The sequence below is a fragment of the Rhinolophus sinicus genome, linkage group LG16 (assembly GCF_036562045.2).
Source record: "Rhinolophus sinicus isolate RSC01 linkage group LG16, ASM3656204v1, whole genome shotgun sequence".
Lineage (NCBI taxonomy): Eukaryota > Metazoa > Chordata > Mammalia > Chiroptera > Rhinolophidae > Rhinolophus > Rhinolophus sinicus.
The window spans coordinates 35,246,796-35,263,137 of record NC_133765.1 but is presented as its reverse complement, the minus strand read 5'-3'; the positions used below and the strand labels follow the sequence as shown (position 1 = coordinate 35,263,137).

Sequence of the window (16,342 nt, the reverse complement as noted above, 5' to 3'; positions counted from 1 at the left end):
AGAAGCCCATCCCTTTCAGCAACCAGAGGCTAAACCTGAAGCAGACTCGGCGCCTGGCTTCGAGGTAACATTTATTGAGCTAGCTCCCGTTATCACTGCCTTATGGAATCCCCACAACAACCCATGAAGCAGGCAACGTTATTTTTGTCACTTCACAGAGAAGGGAAATGAAGCACAGAGAGGTTAAGTAATTTGCCGCGGTCTGACAGCTAGAAGGAGCAGGGCCAGGCTATGACCCAGGCACTAGCACCCAAAGTCGGAGGTGGGAGGGGTGTGATGGTCCTGGCACAGGTGCGCCGCCGCCAGCCGCCCCTGCCTGCCTGTCACTAACCAGCTTGGCATCCCCCGAATCTGGGCAGCGCGAAGACGCGGAAAAGTCCCAGCTGGACGGGTGAAAACTCCAGGATGCGAGCCCTAGCGCTAACACCGACCGGCCGTGTCCCATTCAGCGGGTGCCTGGCCCGCTCGGAGCCTGCCCGTCCCCATCTGCCAGCTGCGCACAGAGGAGCCTCCTCCCCGGCGCCCCAGGTTAATAGTGATGCAAAACAGGGTTAATAAGGGGGCTTCAATGCTTGGTACATAATAAATGTTGGTTTACTTCCGAGGAAGTTATCGTCAGTCCTAAGAACACTATCTTCTCATTCCTATGTTCACCATTGACTTGGGCCATTCGTTTGTTCACGCGCATTCAGCGAGGTTTAACTGATCACGTTATGTGCTGGGCTCCGTGAGCACATCTTCTCCTGCTACGTGCATGGCTTGCTCCCTTACACCCATCAGGGCTTTTTAAAACATCATCTCGATGCCTTCCTTCCCTAATCACTAAAACCGCTTACCCATAGCAAGTGACATGCCGTATAATCTACATATTCGCTTCATCTGCCCCAGTAACAGGCAAATCCCGTGACAACGGGGGATTTTTTTCTACTTTATCCCACGGGCTACAACTGGTAGCCCAGTCAATATTTAGGGATGAATAAAATGGAAATGGTACTCACGCAGATTCGTCATCTCAAACCAAATGAACTGAAACAGAAAAGCCCAAGGCAACATTTTCACTGAAATAAACTCATCACATCCTCAAAACACCTTTAACAAGTGTTTTATACAATGGGACTTCCATAGACAGCTCTGAAAGCAAAGGAAGAGGGAAAGAACATAGAGGCATGTGCATTTGGGGCACTACTATCTTCCGAACTTGGGACCCTTTCTATGTCTGTTCCCTTGTTTCCAAAATGAGAATTATAATGGCACCCAGTGTACAGCGGTTTTGAGGAATAAATGAGACAGACCGCCTAAAGCACTTAGCACTCTGCCAGAACATTCCAGTGCTTAATAAATAGTACTCCCCTTCTTACTAGCAGGCCCCTCCTGTAATGGAGGAAGACAAACAGTTTCTAAAGGCAGAGATCTACTTTCTGGTTCCACAGCCACTCTCCACGTGGGAGCCTTGGGCAAATCATTTAATCCCTCTTAAACTTATTTTCCACATCCATAAACCAAGTGGTTGAGTGAAAATCACTTAACACGTGTGTTTTTTGCAAATGAAAGAAATACTTAAGATGTTAACATTGACCCATCAAAGAAACAACAGAGGGACACCCAAAATTGAGTTCCTATTCACTATCCTCAATTTATAGACATAAAAAGTAACCTTTATTAACAGGTGCATGATTACTTAGAAAACATGGACATGCCTCATTTTAAATATAAATGGAAAGTTGATATATAACAAATGTGAATTGATCATTAATATATAAAACACAGAATACTAAGACTGTTTTTAAAAAGAATTGTTTATTTACTGAACCTGGGGCAGATTAGATACACAACCAATTTTAAATTTACATATTTTAATTCAATTTCAAAGTGTTTTCTCACACACACACACACAAAAATTGGCATGCAACAGTTGTCCTAAGGTAAAACAGTCACCTTAAACTGTTGCCAAGTGTTTTCACCCAAGGTTGAAAAATTGTTTATCCTGAACATGAAAACCTGTAACAAATTTAAATTAATTATATAAAACTCGTTACTTGTAGTTTTACCCTTGCAAAGATCAAAAAAAAAATGTACAAGTAACTAATATACATCAGTCACAACATAATCCTGGATCACCCCCACACCAAAGCCAGATACTCCTTTTAATTTTGAACCCATCATCGGAGACCAACAGAAACTTTTTGTTTTATACAAAATAAAATTCACATGTGCCAAAAAAGACCCAAGAAAAACAAAAACAAAAACCCTAGTACTGACAGTGATGGTTCGGTACTGTAATTAATGAGTGGACAAATACCACTGATCAAAATTAAAATAGTGGCTGTATATCATTGCAATGAAATCAAACGGGCATTAAACCCATTGCCATCAGAAATCCAGATTTTTCCAATTACATGAATGCATACCTCCTATGTGCCAGTAGAGAAAGTGGATTGCCAGCACAGAAAGAAAAAGAGTTACTACCATCAGCTGAAACACCCAGAGTTGGCTTCAATAGAGACTTCTTACAAGGTCAGGGTCAAACCAAAAAATGGTTATTAGCTGCTTGTGTCATCAATTTAAGTAAAGATGAAGTTCAAAGTAAAAATTTAGGGGGAAAAATGTTACTGGGTTAAGTCTCATCTTTAAAGCAAAAGCAAGACAAAGTATAAAAGTACCAACCTGGTAGCATACTCTGAAGTCACAGAGCTCTGCCTTCGGTGGGTAGAAAATGTCACGATTCAGACTGTTGTTTCTCATAAGGACTCAACAAAATGAATCTGTAATGACCTGAACTGCCAGGTCAGGGGTCCAAAGGTCGCAGTCATTTTAGTAAAGTATTATCCTAAACTGCATTTCATTATGACAACAAAGGAAGAGATAATTAAGGACTATACGCCTACATTTCATTTACAGTGTTTGAGCTCTGGAAGGACCTGTATAATGGAGGCAGAATTCAAATAAGAAATTGTGCCAATCAAATGTCAAATTTTCACTATAACTTTCCTAAAAAGGTGTTTTTTTCCCCCATATTCTATTCATCACAAAGAAACATAAGCTGTGAATGTACAGTTCAGAAAATAAAAATGTACAAACTCATGACATTATTATGACCAAGATGTTTGGTAAACAGTGAATTATGAGTTTCAGATCATCAGGAAAAGGCTTCTAAACAACCCTCCGGACTTCAAAAAATCTCTTCAGGTAGTAGATCTGTCCCAATGTCATGGCAACTAGAACAAGAGCTTCAAAGAAGGACCAAAGGACCACTCTGCTGTTTGTGTTGTCATTGACTGTTGAAGACAAACAAACAAAATTTAACAATCAAAAAAACAAAAAAAAAACCACATAAGCATCATAAACTATCCCCTAGTCTTAGTCTGTGAAAGCACTAGTCTAAGTCTGTGAAAGCAATGTTTGCACACCATTCAGAGTCCTCTAAATACTTTTGTCCCCAAGTAACTCAACTACTTAAAAGCAAAGAATTTTAGATTTCAATGGGATCTTAAAGATTCACATAGTCAAGCCTACTCTGCTTATGAATGGGGAACAGAAAGGAAAAGTGACTTGCCCAAGGTCACACTTCTAGGGTAAAAACTCAATTCAACATTCTATCTCACTCACACTGAAATGTCCCATTATAATCCTGTTTGCTGAATCAGAAATTGACTTTAAAAAAAATTAAGAGATTATTTCAAGATTAGTTACTCAAAAAGCACTACCTACCGAGTCAAAATGTGTTGGTCTAAGTGTCTTTTTCTTTAGACATTTATTCAATGAGTATTTATTGAGCACCTGCTATGTCCTTGGCATTTGTTCTGGGTGGGGGAGATTTCTCAGTTTCATGGAACAGTACTGGCAGTTACTATCAAACAAACTTGAATAAATCTCATTCTTTATCCCATTCTTAAGCTAAGGATTTGATCCTTAAAGTAGCTGCTATGACTATATTAATTCTGCTCAATTTATATCACTTTCAAGTTTCTGATCAAATTCTATAGCCTTAACTTTTTTAAATTACTAGGTAGTTTTCTGATTTTTCTGCAAATGACCATTATTAGAAAGAATTGCAATTAGCAATATAGTAACATAGTAATCAGCTGAGTAAGTGTCATATGTATACCATGTGTAAAAAGATTAGTTAGAATTGTAACAGCTACTGGATTGATGGTCACTCAAAAAGAAGTGAAAACAACATGTTTCCAAAAGGATAACTTCCCAGAGTATGAATTGGCATATGCCCAAGAACGTTAACTAGAATTCTAGAAACCACTAACACTGAAAATTATTTTCCCCCCTTCTTCTCCCGCCCCCATCCCCACCCCCTCAGTTCAAGCCCTTGTTTCTCAGTCTAGTTGTGTAGGACACAACTCCCTGGCCCATGCTGGTGTTATGAGCCTTGTGCTCCCCCCGGCTGAGGCAGTCAGGCAGCCCAGCTCCAGGGAGAACCGTTGCTCACAATCTTAGCTGTAGAGGGGGCAGCTCACTGGCCCATGTGGGAATCGAACCCGAGACCTCAGCGTTAGGAGCACGGTGCTCCAACCACCTGAGCCACTGGGTCAGCCCCAACACTGAAATTTTAGTGCTAAATCCATGACATGAAGTTTACTTCTGTTGAAAACGTAACCAATTTGACCAAAGATATAGTGATAGAAAGAGAACTGACTCTGGGTGGTGAACATACAATGTGATATATAGATGATGTATTACAGAATTGTACACCTGAAACCTACGTAACTTTACTAACCATTCTCACCCCAATAAACTTTAATTTAAAAAAGAAAAAAGAAAAGAAAACCAACTTCTAGCATAACTGTGAATGACGGCATTTTAAGATTGTGTCTGAGAAGGGAATGGCTGAGTAAATACTTCAGCAACCATGTAAAAATTACTTCTTCAGTAAATTAAGCAACCATGTAAAAATTACTTCTTTCCCTTCACTTATAGAAAAATGCATCTTTCAGCTTAAATTGAACACAATGAAGCATAATAACATAGGAAAGTAGCCACCTAGGAAAGTGTGTGTATATAAGACATTGTCCCTGGGCCATTCACATATTAGCCTGATCTAGTAGCAACACAGTATTATTGTAACACTGCAGTTTAAAAAAAAAAAAAAGCCCCGTGTTCATCTCTGAGGAGTGTTGTAGGAAGATGTACAAAAAACAAACAGTATTGGGGGAACTGTTTCATCTGCAAAATTAAACTGAATGCCTAAAACTACTTGTTTGTGAGCATCTCTGGTCAAATTCGTGGTGAAAGAATAAGGTGGCTGCTCCCACACACCAGAAGACGGGTGCTTTCTCTGGCTGCTGTTTCCAAGAACCTCCTAGACCTATAAAGCCATCTGGTGTGAACTAGTGAAACCTGCCAAGCAGTGAAGGCTCTTAGCCCTCAGATTTTGTTTGGTGCTCTTCTCATCCAATAATGGACTGGTCCCCACCTGGCAGCAAGGTAACCCACAAATAGGTTCCGGTCAGGCACGGGAGAGAAGGGGGAGGTCCTAGAGGCTGAAGAAATGTAAGAATGGTGGCAAGGGGAAGGAATCATGGTGGAAGAGGCTCAAGTGTGTGTATACAAGCCTTGGTCCACCTCATGCCCCACTCCACCCCCAAAAAGCGAGAATGGGGGCACTTCTCCCATCTGCCATATATACTTGTTATTTTCCCAAGGAGAGAGGAAGTCAATGTTCTAGGTCCTGGAGGCTCCTTTCCCCCAATGGCAAGAAGCACATCTTGAAGAAATTCCCCTGTGCTTGTCTCTCAGAGTCACGCTTCTCTCCCTTCCCTACCCCAACCTCAGAACGAAGATTCATGCCAAGTCACTTTACATTTACAGACAAGAGCTAGCACCCAGTAAGGTCTATGCCTAAGAACTTGGAGGATGGCAGACACGGAACCACAGGTGTGGACCTGAATCTAAAACGTGGTGGAATGTGGTCTGTTGTCAACATGGTACCTCTTAATCTTATATGCTCAAGCGTAATACTTACGGCTCTATTATGGGCTAAACAGGATTCTGCAACCTAACATAGGATTCCACTCCTCACTGTTTCCACAAATACATTCTCAGTTCCCAGTTTACAAATTTGGGAGCCCAAACTGGTCTCCACTTGGTGACTGGCTATGTTCATGTTTCTGTGCGTTCTATTTTAACTAGGCTAAAGTCTTCCGTTTTATGGGGCGGCTGGATGGCTCAGATGATTAGAGCGCGAGCTCTTAACAACAGGGTTGCCAGTTTGATTCCCACATGGGCCAGTGAGCTGCACCCTCCACAACTACTGTGTTTCCCCGAAAATAAGATCTAACCAGAAAATAAGCCCTAGCATGATTTTTCAGGATGTCATCCCCTGAACATGAGCCCTAATACATCTTTTAGAGCAAAAATTAATATAAGACCCAGTCTTATTTTCGGGGAAACATGGTAGATTGAAAACAACGAGCTGCTGCTGAGCTTCCGGAGGGGCAGCCGGATGGCTCAGTCGGTTACAGCGCGAGCTCTCAACAAGGCTGCCGGTTCAATTCCCACATGGGATGGTGGGCTGTGCCCCCTGCAACTAAGATTGAAAACGGCGACTGGGCTTGGAGCTGAGCTGCGCCCTCCAGAACTAGAGTGAAGGACAACGACTTGGAGCTGATGGGCCCTAGAGAAACACACCATCCCCCAATATTGCCCAATTTAAAAAAAAAAGTTTTTTTTTAAAATCTTCCGTTTTAGGGAAAAAAAGCTTAAATCTCAGCATATATTACTAATTATACTGGCACAAAAGTTTTAAATATGTGTTAAAAACCAATGCAATACCCATTTTACAATGTTTTTCCTTTCCGCTTTAAGAAAATTATTAGCTTATTCTTTAGCTGACTGTACTTTTGAAAAACGCTCAAAACCTTGTGCTGAATCTTAATAGCACTTATTGGTTTAGAACACAAATCCTAATAACAAACTAGTGTAGTACAGAGCTCTACAAACATGTATACTTAAAAATATTTTTGCACAGGTGCTTTTTTAAGCCAATGATTTAGTATGCTTCTGTCTGCGCAACTTCCCAACGAGGAGAGCGGAAGCGAGCTGGGGGGCAGCACACACAAGGCCACAGGGCCAGCCGGCTCGTTAACTTACTCGCTCTGTGTATTCTCTCGCGAACTTCCATGTATTCCTGTTCGTGTTTTACAGCTGTCATCGCCACTGCTAGCTCATTAATCATTTCTTCCAGCTTGTTCTGGTGAGCTACAGAAGGGTTTGAAAACACAGTGGCACATATTTGGTAATCTCTTCTTGAAAAATACTTATCAAGCAATAAAAATATTGCTCAAAAAAGGCACATGAAAGCAGCTATGTTTAGAAATGGCACAGAAATCATTTTGCACAACTGATGACAATTTAATTCTCAAAGCACGTTTCTGAAGTCCATTCCCAGCAGAGAAACATCTTTCAGGATAGAAAACATACTATACAATTTTTACCAACTGAAGGAAAATAGTTATCCCTAAGAAATTTCTTCTGATGAACTGTTACTAAGTGAAGTTTACTATACTGACTGCTAATCAGAGAGAGAGAAAAAAAACCGAGGGGAAAAAAAGCGCAAAATATCAAACAAACAAAATCCCCAATAACACCCTAACAATAATCTACAAACAACAATATTGAAACTACAATCAAAACCTACTCTTAATGTGAAGACAAGCTCTCAGCTGCACAAGGTTTAAAACAGGTATTCTCCTCGGCCAAAAACGAACACAAGGTGAACAGTTCTGAAAAGTGTATGCTTCTGGGTAGTGCTTTATTGTGACAATGAAGAAACAGGGAGGAAAAAATATACCACAAGGGAAGGTTCCCTTTGGAGGAGTTGCTTTATCACTGTCCAGGATTGGGCCTCGTCTAGAAGTCCACATTGCCACAGATAATCCTCAATTTCTTGTGAGAGGCCAAGGGCCCCTACCATTTTAAGGTATTTGGGCTGGAATCTCAAACCCTTCCTCACGAGCTTCACTTTGGAAGGCCCATGTACTACTACGTGGAACCTTTAAATCAGGGTTTCTCAGGGGCACACTGTTAACATTTTGGACCAGATAATTCTTTTGTTGTGGGGAGCTACCCAATGCCTTGTAGGGTCACCCACCACGCCATGAGAATCAAAATGTCTCCTGATACTGCCAATGCCCCTGATATTGCCAAACCATCCTGACGAGAACCACTGCTTTAGAAGAAGGCTTGATTTGACAGCTGCCATTCAATGACATTAACAAGCAAAAGCAAGAATTTTAGGTATTGTGTTAAAGGATTATTTAAGAATAGTTCAATATTCACATTCATCAGCCAACATTTTCTAACCACTTAGAAAGGACTAATCTCCAGAAAATGAACAAACACAAAGCCCTTCAAAACTCCCAATTCTCCTTGAAAATTAGCCAAGTCCTACACTGTAAGTGACCCTGAAAAGCAGCACAGGAATTACTAAGTAGTATGAGTCTCTAAATTCTATAGATTTCAAAACCTAGCAAACACTTCATCTTCTTTACGATGGAAGTGCTCTACTAACTGCTCAATATCTAAGACAAATATTATCATCTTAATGCCACGAAGTGCATTGAGCAGCTCCTTTCCAAAAATCCTAACACTCTACGTCCTGTGACAACACCCTCATCCCCAGCCCCACCCCAAAAAAATCCAAACGTGCTGGCTCCCGGTAAGCAATTTATGCAGAAGAGTCAATTCAGAGTTCGATGCTGATCATTTGAGGAATAAAACATAATCTAACTATAACATATGGCTGAAAGAACTTTTGTCACCATATCTAGACATGGCTCCTAGAAATGCATTCCATATACAACCAAGTTTCAAGTTAGAAAACTTTAATATGGTTAAAACAAGCCTACAACATACTTCCTACAAATTCAACAGCACCATTTGCTATTAGCTATGTTTAATGAAGACTTTTACTTGTCCAGTTATAGTTGACTCTTTCCGCGCTTCAGCATTCATTAAATATATATATATATATAAAGTACAATGGTACTATACTAAAAAATCAACGGCTGTGTTCCTAGTTCTATTAATTTAAAATGACCTGACCTGTACCTCCTGTCAACTAAATAAAAACCACCAAAAACAATCACTCTAAAACTCTAATTAGTTGTAGGGTTGTTTTTGTTTAAGACAAAAAACACTCTCATGCTAACAAACTGAGGTTAGAAGGAAAGCAGAAATTAGATAACAGCAGACAAAAATATGCAATAAGACAGGATGCCATCAAAAATCAATCCACATACCATCCCAGGTATCTCCACCACCTAAAGAAAAGTTTAAGATATAAACACACACAAAAATAAAACAACAAAAAGTTTAGCTACACTAGTCATGTATACAAATGAGCAAATAAAGATGTGTATACCAGGATTTGCAAGTTAGCAGAGGAAACCACCTAAGACACATGTAATCGACATGCTTACAAGAGCACAAAGTGACTAAGCTGCCAGGAGGGGCAACTGCACAGAACTAAAATATAAACATGAACTTCCAGAAACTTCTTTTTGTTAATTAGGTGATTTGGATAAATCAAAAGTACGTTTCACAAGAGGATTTTATTTCAAAGACAGTGAATGAACCTAGAGTAAGAAATCACAAATAAATACTCAATTCAGATGGTAAAAATGTACAGAATTAACTCTTGGAACGTGACATAAACCTTCCGAATGTTCATCTCACCTTCTGTTTCCATGTCTTGTCCTTTTGGCGCCTCGCCAATATCAATGGTGAACATCACTATTTTTGGAGTCATGGTAGACATTCTATTGCTAAAACAAAACTTGTATGTTCCATCCATGTGAGCAGCAAATGTGTATTTCCCACTGGACTCCCGGTCTCCTTTATAAATTCCTTTATTATCAGGCCCTGTAATCTGGAGACAGGAGGGAAATGCATGAGATATCATGAAAGATTTCAAGTCATAGGTTTCGTAAGTGATGGCTATTGGCAGGCAGTACGATATTTGCTAAGAAAATGTAATTTTCAGGGAGCTCCACAGCAGTTAGTAACAGTAACCTCTCTGGGCTCCCACTTAGGAGACCAGGCTCTCCAAACACCTTTTAACTCTGAGTACAATTTGTCTCATTTGTTCAACTCAAATGTAAATTCCTCAGAAACAGAAACCACACCTTACACATTGTCTCCAAGTGTCCTAACACCTCCAACAAACATGCAAACAATGTATCCATTAACATCGAAATAAAAAACCTCTTTAAAACTAAGAATTTTGAGCAAGGTGCATTTCTAGGTTTTCCTGACTACTGGAAGGAATCCACTTCATCTGAGAAGCCTGAAAGCTTAAGGAAAAGAACTAGCCTGGAAATTAGGAGACTGTGTTCTCATTGCAATCTGCTCCAGATCGGCTGTTGGGTTCTGTTCAAGTCAGTTCCTCGTATAAAGCCCTGGACACCGGAATAGTTGATCTCTTAAGGTCTTGGCTAATTTGAACAGTCACTCCTTCCATTACCCACTTACTTCTGAACTTCACATGGATTGTGTAATTCGTGCCCAACTCTGCTAATGTGCAGTCAACTAGAAAGTCCTTAAACCCAATTAATCATGCTAGCAGATAAATTTAAATATTAATATCTGGTTTCCAAAAAAAAAAAAAAGTTAGAGGTGACTCATTCCTTCGGTTTAAAAAAAGATATAAGATGAAAGGTAGGGACTACTGGTTTCTTAAAATAATTTCCCGTTTTCTCCACTGCAGTCATTACTCCTAAAACGCACAACCCAACTCCACCTCTCTCTCCATCAGAGATGGTTAAACGATATATCCGGAGGTTTACGTAAAAAACTAAAACACTCCGGTCGTTTCTATGAAAAGTAAAGACGAACACGACGCGAACGTCTGCCTGGCGTTCCTCGGTAACTTTCGATGCACTTTCTCAAAACTTTTCCTGCCACGTCCCAACATGAGTCGCTACGTGAACGAAGCAGCTGCGGACCCGATCGAGTCCGGCCACCAGCCAGCCGCGCCGAGATGCGCCTTCCCCGCCCGGAGCCGACACGCGGCGCTGGGTCGGGAAAGCTCGGCGAGAGGTCCCGGGGGAACCCCACGCTGACAACCCCAAGCAACTCAGCAACCGCTCCGTATCCCGGGGGCGGCCCGGGGCCTGGAACCCGGCGGGCCGCGGGGGAAACGGCCGTTAGGGGGTCGCCGCGGCGGGGGCCAGGCGGCAGCCTGTGTCCCTTCCGGGGCTCGGACAGCAGCCCCCACGTCCTGCGCCCTCCGCAGGCCCCTCGCGGGCCCCGGGCGCCGCCAACCCCCGAGCGAACGCGCAACCCCGCCTCGGCCGCGGGCAGCGCGCCCGCACCTCCACGTCGATGTCCAGGAAGCCTCCCTCCGCCACCTCGAAGATGAGGCCCATCTTGGTGCCCGAGGTGACCCGCTCGAAGAAGCACTCCTCGGCGTGCGCGTCGATGCTGACGAAGTAGCCCGAGGCCGTGGCCAGGAGGGCGGCCAGGAGCACCAGCAGCTCAGCAAGCGTCACCATGGTGGGGCTGGAGCCGAAGCCAGGATCGGGACTGCGGCCTCCAGAGCCGCCGTCGCCGTCGCCACCACCGCTACCGCCTCAGCCGCCGCCAACTCAGCTCCGCCCGTTCCGGCTGCGCCACCCGCGGGGGGGATGCGCGCGCCCTGGGGGGGGCGGCGGCGGCTGCTGCCACGTACCGGGTGCACGGCGGCCGCCGAGGAGGGAGGCGGCTCCGCGCCGGGGGGGGGGACGGGGGCTCCGAAGGAAGGACCAAAAAACGTCCCCCCCACCTCCATCCCCCTTCGCGCGCATCCTCAAGTTCACGAGAAAGCGCCAGTATCGAGAAACCTCCCCTGACCGACTGCAGGACCCTCAGGTTGTTCAAAAACATGGCGAGAGATCCGGAGGCAACAACAGGAGTGGACGGACGGGGAGATGGGGGCTGCAGCCCAGGGGCTCGGAGATTTTGTGTTGGTCTCTCCTCACCCCTCAAAAATCGACTGGGGGAGAAGGGAGGCGCGCACGTACAGGGTGGGAGGGGACACGAGGGAACCTCCGGAGATGTTGAAGTATTTTATGCCTCCACCTAAATGAAGGGTACACGAGTGTTTCCATATTTTTGTAATCAAGGAGATGCATATTTAAGACTAATGCTCTTTATTTTACTGTTAAAAAAAAAATCCTTGTCCAAGTCCTTCCAAAATTAGAATTCTCTCAGTTCCCCAAAATCTTGCTGCCACACCATTTCCCCTTAGCTCTTGCCAGCTGCTAGGACAATTTCTCCCCTGCCCTTTGCCTCCTGACATTCTCCTACTCATTCCTCAAAAGTCAATTCAAATGTCGTCGTCTCTTCTCTGAAATGTGCCTGAACCTTCCCTCTGCCAAACACTAGCCCCTGCTGTGTGCTTACAGCGCAGAGCTGTGCCTCCTGAGGTGCAGTCGTTTACCAGTCGGCATCACTCCCGAGGCACCGGGTGCATGCATGCTGTGCTCCCAGGCCCTACCAGGGCCACAGAAGACCTCCCGCGTGACATCTTAGCTGAGTTCAGTGAACTGGCCAGGGGATGAGGACACCTAGTTGTTACTCTAGTTTTGCACGGAGCTGTGTGACCTTAATTATGTTACATCACCTCTTATCTGTACAAAGGAGGTGAACACCATATGCTTTCCTTATCTGCTGAAATCCTGAGGATCCGATGACTCATGCTGGTGACTGTGCTGCGCAAGTTTCTTAAGGACATCATCAGGCGATAGGGGGCAGTAGTGGCCCAATATCCGTTTCCTACTTCAGGTGTCAAGAAACAGGTGCAGCTACCGTGAGGGAAGCTTCCTGGTTATTGAACCCACAAGTTCTAGTAATGATCCCCTGATTCTCCACCTTCCAGGCTGTGGCAATGGTCCTGCTTCGCCTGTAGAATAATCTGGGAGCCATCATTGGAGGGAGGGTCAGCCTAGAGCCTGCTCTACCACTCTACCAGCCTCGCCAACCGATTTTGTTTCCTTATATTAAAACTCTTTCTGCTTAAAATATCTACAGAGGTATCCTATTAAACTTATGGACAGGACTTTTGGACTTACCAAGCAACCCAACTCTGTAGAAAATTGCCAAGAACAATTCTGTTTTTATCTAGAAATTAAATGTTCTTTTTTTATTTTTGAACGAATTAAATAATATTCTAACTCCACAGATCAGGGATTTAAAATGCTGACAATGAAATGTATATTGTGAGGGTTGTACTTTATAAATCAGGGGACCCAAATTCAAATGCCTTCAGCAATCGGGAAGTTTATGTGAATGAGAGATGGCACCAGCTTAAGGCAATAGGGAGTGGGGAGGACTGTGGAAAATTGTATCAGATGCTATACCTAAATACGTTTTCTTTTTTTTAAGATTTTATTGGGGAAGGGGAACAGGACTTTATTGGGGAACGGTGTGCACTTCCAGGACTTTTTCCAAGTCAAGTTGTCCCCTCTACCCCAGATATAGGGGGCACAGCCCACCATCCCCTGCAGGAGTCGAGGAGTCGAACCGGCAACCTGTGGTTGAGAGCCCACAGGCCCATGTGGGAATCGAACCGGCAGCCTTCGGGGTTAGGAGCACGAAGCTCCAACCGCCTGAGCCACCTGGCCGGCCCTGTACCTAAATACATTTGACTCCTATTTTTGGAAACGCTGTGGTGGCCAAGCCAGAGATGCAGCCAGAAGTCATCTGTAAATTTATTTTTTATGCTATAAAAGTAATTATACTGTCTAATAATTGGAAAAGAGACAGAGTAACTCTAATCACAGTACTATAAAATAATCAGTATCACCACTCAGTATAGTTCCTTCTTTGTACAGGTTTTTCTTTTTAACATCGTTGTCATAATTACTCATCAGGTGTCTTTTCAACATATTTCAGGATGAAGACAAATTAATTCAAAGAACCACATGCTCTTGAGACTCGCCAGGTCACCCATAGTAAGTGTGCACTTCTACAGTCCTCAGCACAGATTGGCATGAGCTACTGTGCCATGGTGTGCATGAATATTCTGACACAACAAACAGTTGGCACATAGTGGATACTCAAAAAATATATGATGGGAGTTGTGCTTAAGATGGCAGAGTAGGTTTTTTGATGAGCAGAACTTTTTAATTTGTATGAAATTGCTCTTATTGTTAAAGTAAAATTTATGATTAAAAAAATACTTGATGAATGATGAACGAAGCTCTCAAATGCACCCTCCCTCCTTCCTTCCCTCCCTTCTTTATTGAGATATAATTCACATACCACAAAATTCACCCTTTTAAACTATTCAGTGGTTTTTAGCACATTCACAAAATTGTTCAGCCATCAACAATAATTCCAAAACATTTCATCATCCCCAAAAGACACACTGCAGACACATTAGCATTCATTCCCCATCCCCCCTGCCCCTAGCAACCATTAATCTACTTTCTGCCTCAGTGGATTTAGACTGGGATCCCTCAATATGTGACCTTATGTGACCAGCTTCTCTCACTGAGCATAATGTTTTCAGGGTTCGTCCACATTGTAGCATGTATCAGTATTTCATTCCTTTTGATGGCTGAATAATATTCCATTGTGTGTATGGATAGGCCACATTTTGTTTATCCATTCACCCTTTGATGGACACTTGGTTTGTTTCCACTTTTTGGCTATTATAGAGAACGCTGCTATAACATACATGCACATATTTTTGTATGGACGTGTTTTCAGTGCTCTTGGGTATATACCAAGAGTGGACAAAATAATTTATTTCTGCTTGGAATCAGCAGCTTGTTGTGGCAGGGACTAGGCAACCAGATTAGAAATTGATGAGGTGTTTGTATCAGTTGCACCAGTACATTCTCAAATGCTGGCAAGTTTTGAAGACAAAAACAAAAGGCTATTTCTACACAAAGGCTAGATCAGCTTTCTGCCGTTTGGGTTTTAAAGCTCCCCTTCCTTTCTGGTCCCACAAAAGTCTTTTTTAAAATTCGGGAAAATTAAAGGAGACTGGGGGATTTTCTTTCATCATGCTTTTTTTTCCCCTTTCATTTTCAGATTTAAAGTGTCGCTTTATTGAGAACAACATTAATATATAAAAATAATCAGAATTCAAGACAGATTTAACCACAATATCACCACCTTACCCAATCAGCCATTCTAGCCCTCTGTGCGTTTGATCCCAGCCCTCTCTGCTCTCCTCTGCATCACAGGCCCCCTTGTACTCTGCTTCCTGGGAGGTTCAGCTAATTGCAGGTACTGACAGGAGACTGGAAAGTAGAGGAAGGGAGAAGCGAGGGCCTGTGTCTCCCTCTCTGCTTTGGGAAGCACGTCTGCTACAGGCTGAATCTTGCTGAATCTTCAGGACTCCAGCTTCTCTGAAGTTCCAGCTTCCACTGGGTGGTCTGGCTTCTGGGCGCTGGTAACCCCACTTCCTCTCTTAGCTCCTCCAGGCCTTAGTGAGTTGGGGTCTTTCTGCTGTTGTTCGTTTGTGGGTTGTCTCATGTAACCTCCAGGACCTCTCGGGTTACATCCTACTGGTATAATAATCTCAGAAAAATCAATGAATTTTCATTGCATATCATTGGCTCAGCTTGGGACACATGCCCATCCCTGGACCAATCATTGTGCTTAGGGAGATAGAAGTTGCTGATTGGTCAGGCTTAGAGCCAGGGGGTGGGGCAGTCCACCTGAATGGCATGGGATAAGACAGGAGGGAGGGGAATTCTCAATGGACAAGCAGATGTACCTCTGTACTCACTGGACTACACGCTCCTTGAGGTCAGGGATTTGTGATCTAATTTATCTTGTCACTCCCGGACCCCTGCCTGGCACACAGAAGGTACTCAACGGCTGTGAGCTGCCTTTTCGCTTTCCCGTCTCACTCTGTTCTGGAGCCTGGTTCATCTCCCCAAGACAGTTTGAATTGAAGAGTTCTGACAAACTCTGAAAATGCAAAGCAAGGCATTAGAACTACAGAGATTTCCCCCATGTTTGTTTGGAGATGGTCATGATAAGCAGGCCCGATGATATATATGCTTTAAAATAATTTAGGTCAATTCATTGGGGGCATGGATTAGACATTTTGACAGTGCATAAGGAGAGCCTATGTTTTCAAAGACTAGGTTATGGGCTACAAAGTACTAATCACTTTGTTAGCCCCGTCACTCATTGAGGGGATCATACTCAATTCCTTTCTGACAGGGACTTTAGTTCCTCACCTGTAAAGTGGGTAATATCTCCTCAGGGAGACTGCTTGCCTGCCCCACCCCTGCAGACTGAGTCAGCTGCTCTTATTCTGGGTTTCAACAAAACCCTGTGTGTGGTTCTATCCTAGTTTTTATCTTGTTATTTCATTTTTTAATATTCA

The 16,342-nt window shown here is 43.3% G+C and overlaps 1 protein-coding gene across 1 annotated transcript; it reads right to left on the bottom strand.

The window, feature by feature from the left end:
• Positions 1 to 1,778: 1,778 nt before the first annotated feature.
• Positions 1,779 to 11,703, bottom strand: TMED2 (transmembrane p24 trafficking protein 2). Its single transcript, XM_019748808.2, has 4 exons — positions 11,325 to 11,703; positions 9,688 to 9,880; positions 7,102 to 7,209; positions 1,779 to 3,275 (listed from the first exon to the last, which is right to left on the bottom strand). Exons 1-4 carry the CDS (start codon positions 11,502 to 11,504, stop codon positions 3,151 to 3,153), a joined length of 606 nt encoding a protein of 201 aa, XP_019604367.1. The 5' UTR covers positions 11,505 to 11,703; the 3' UTR covers positions 1,779 to 3,150.
• Positions 11,704 to 16,342: the final 4,639 nt, after the last annotated feature.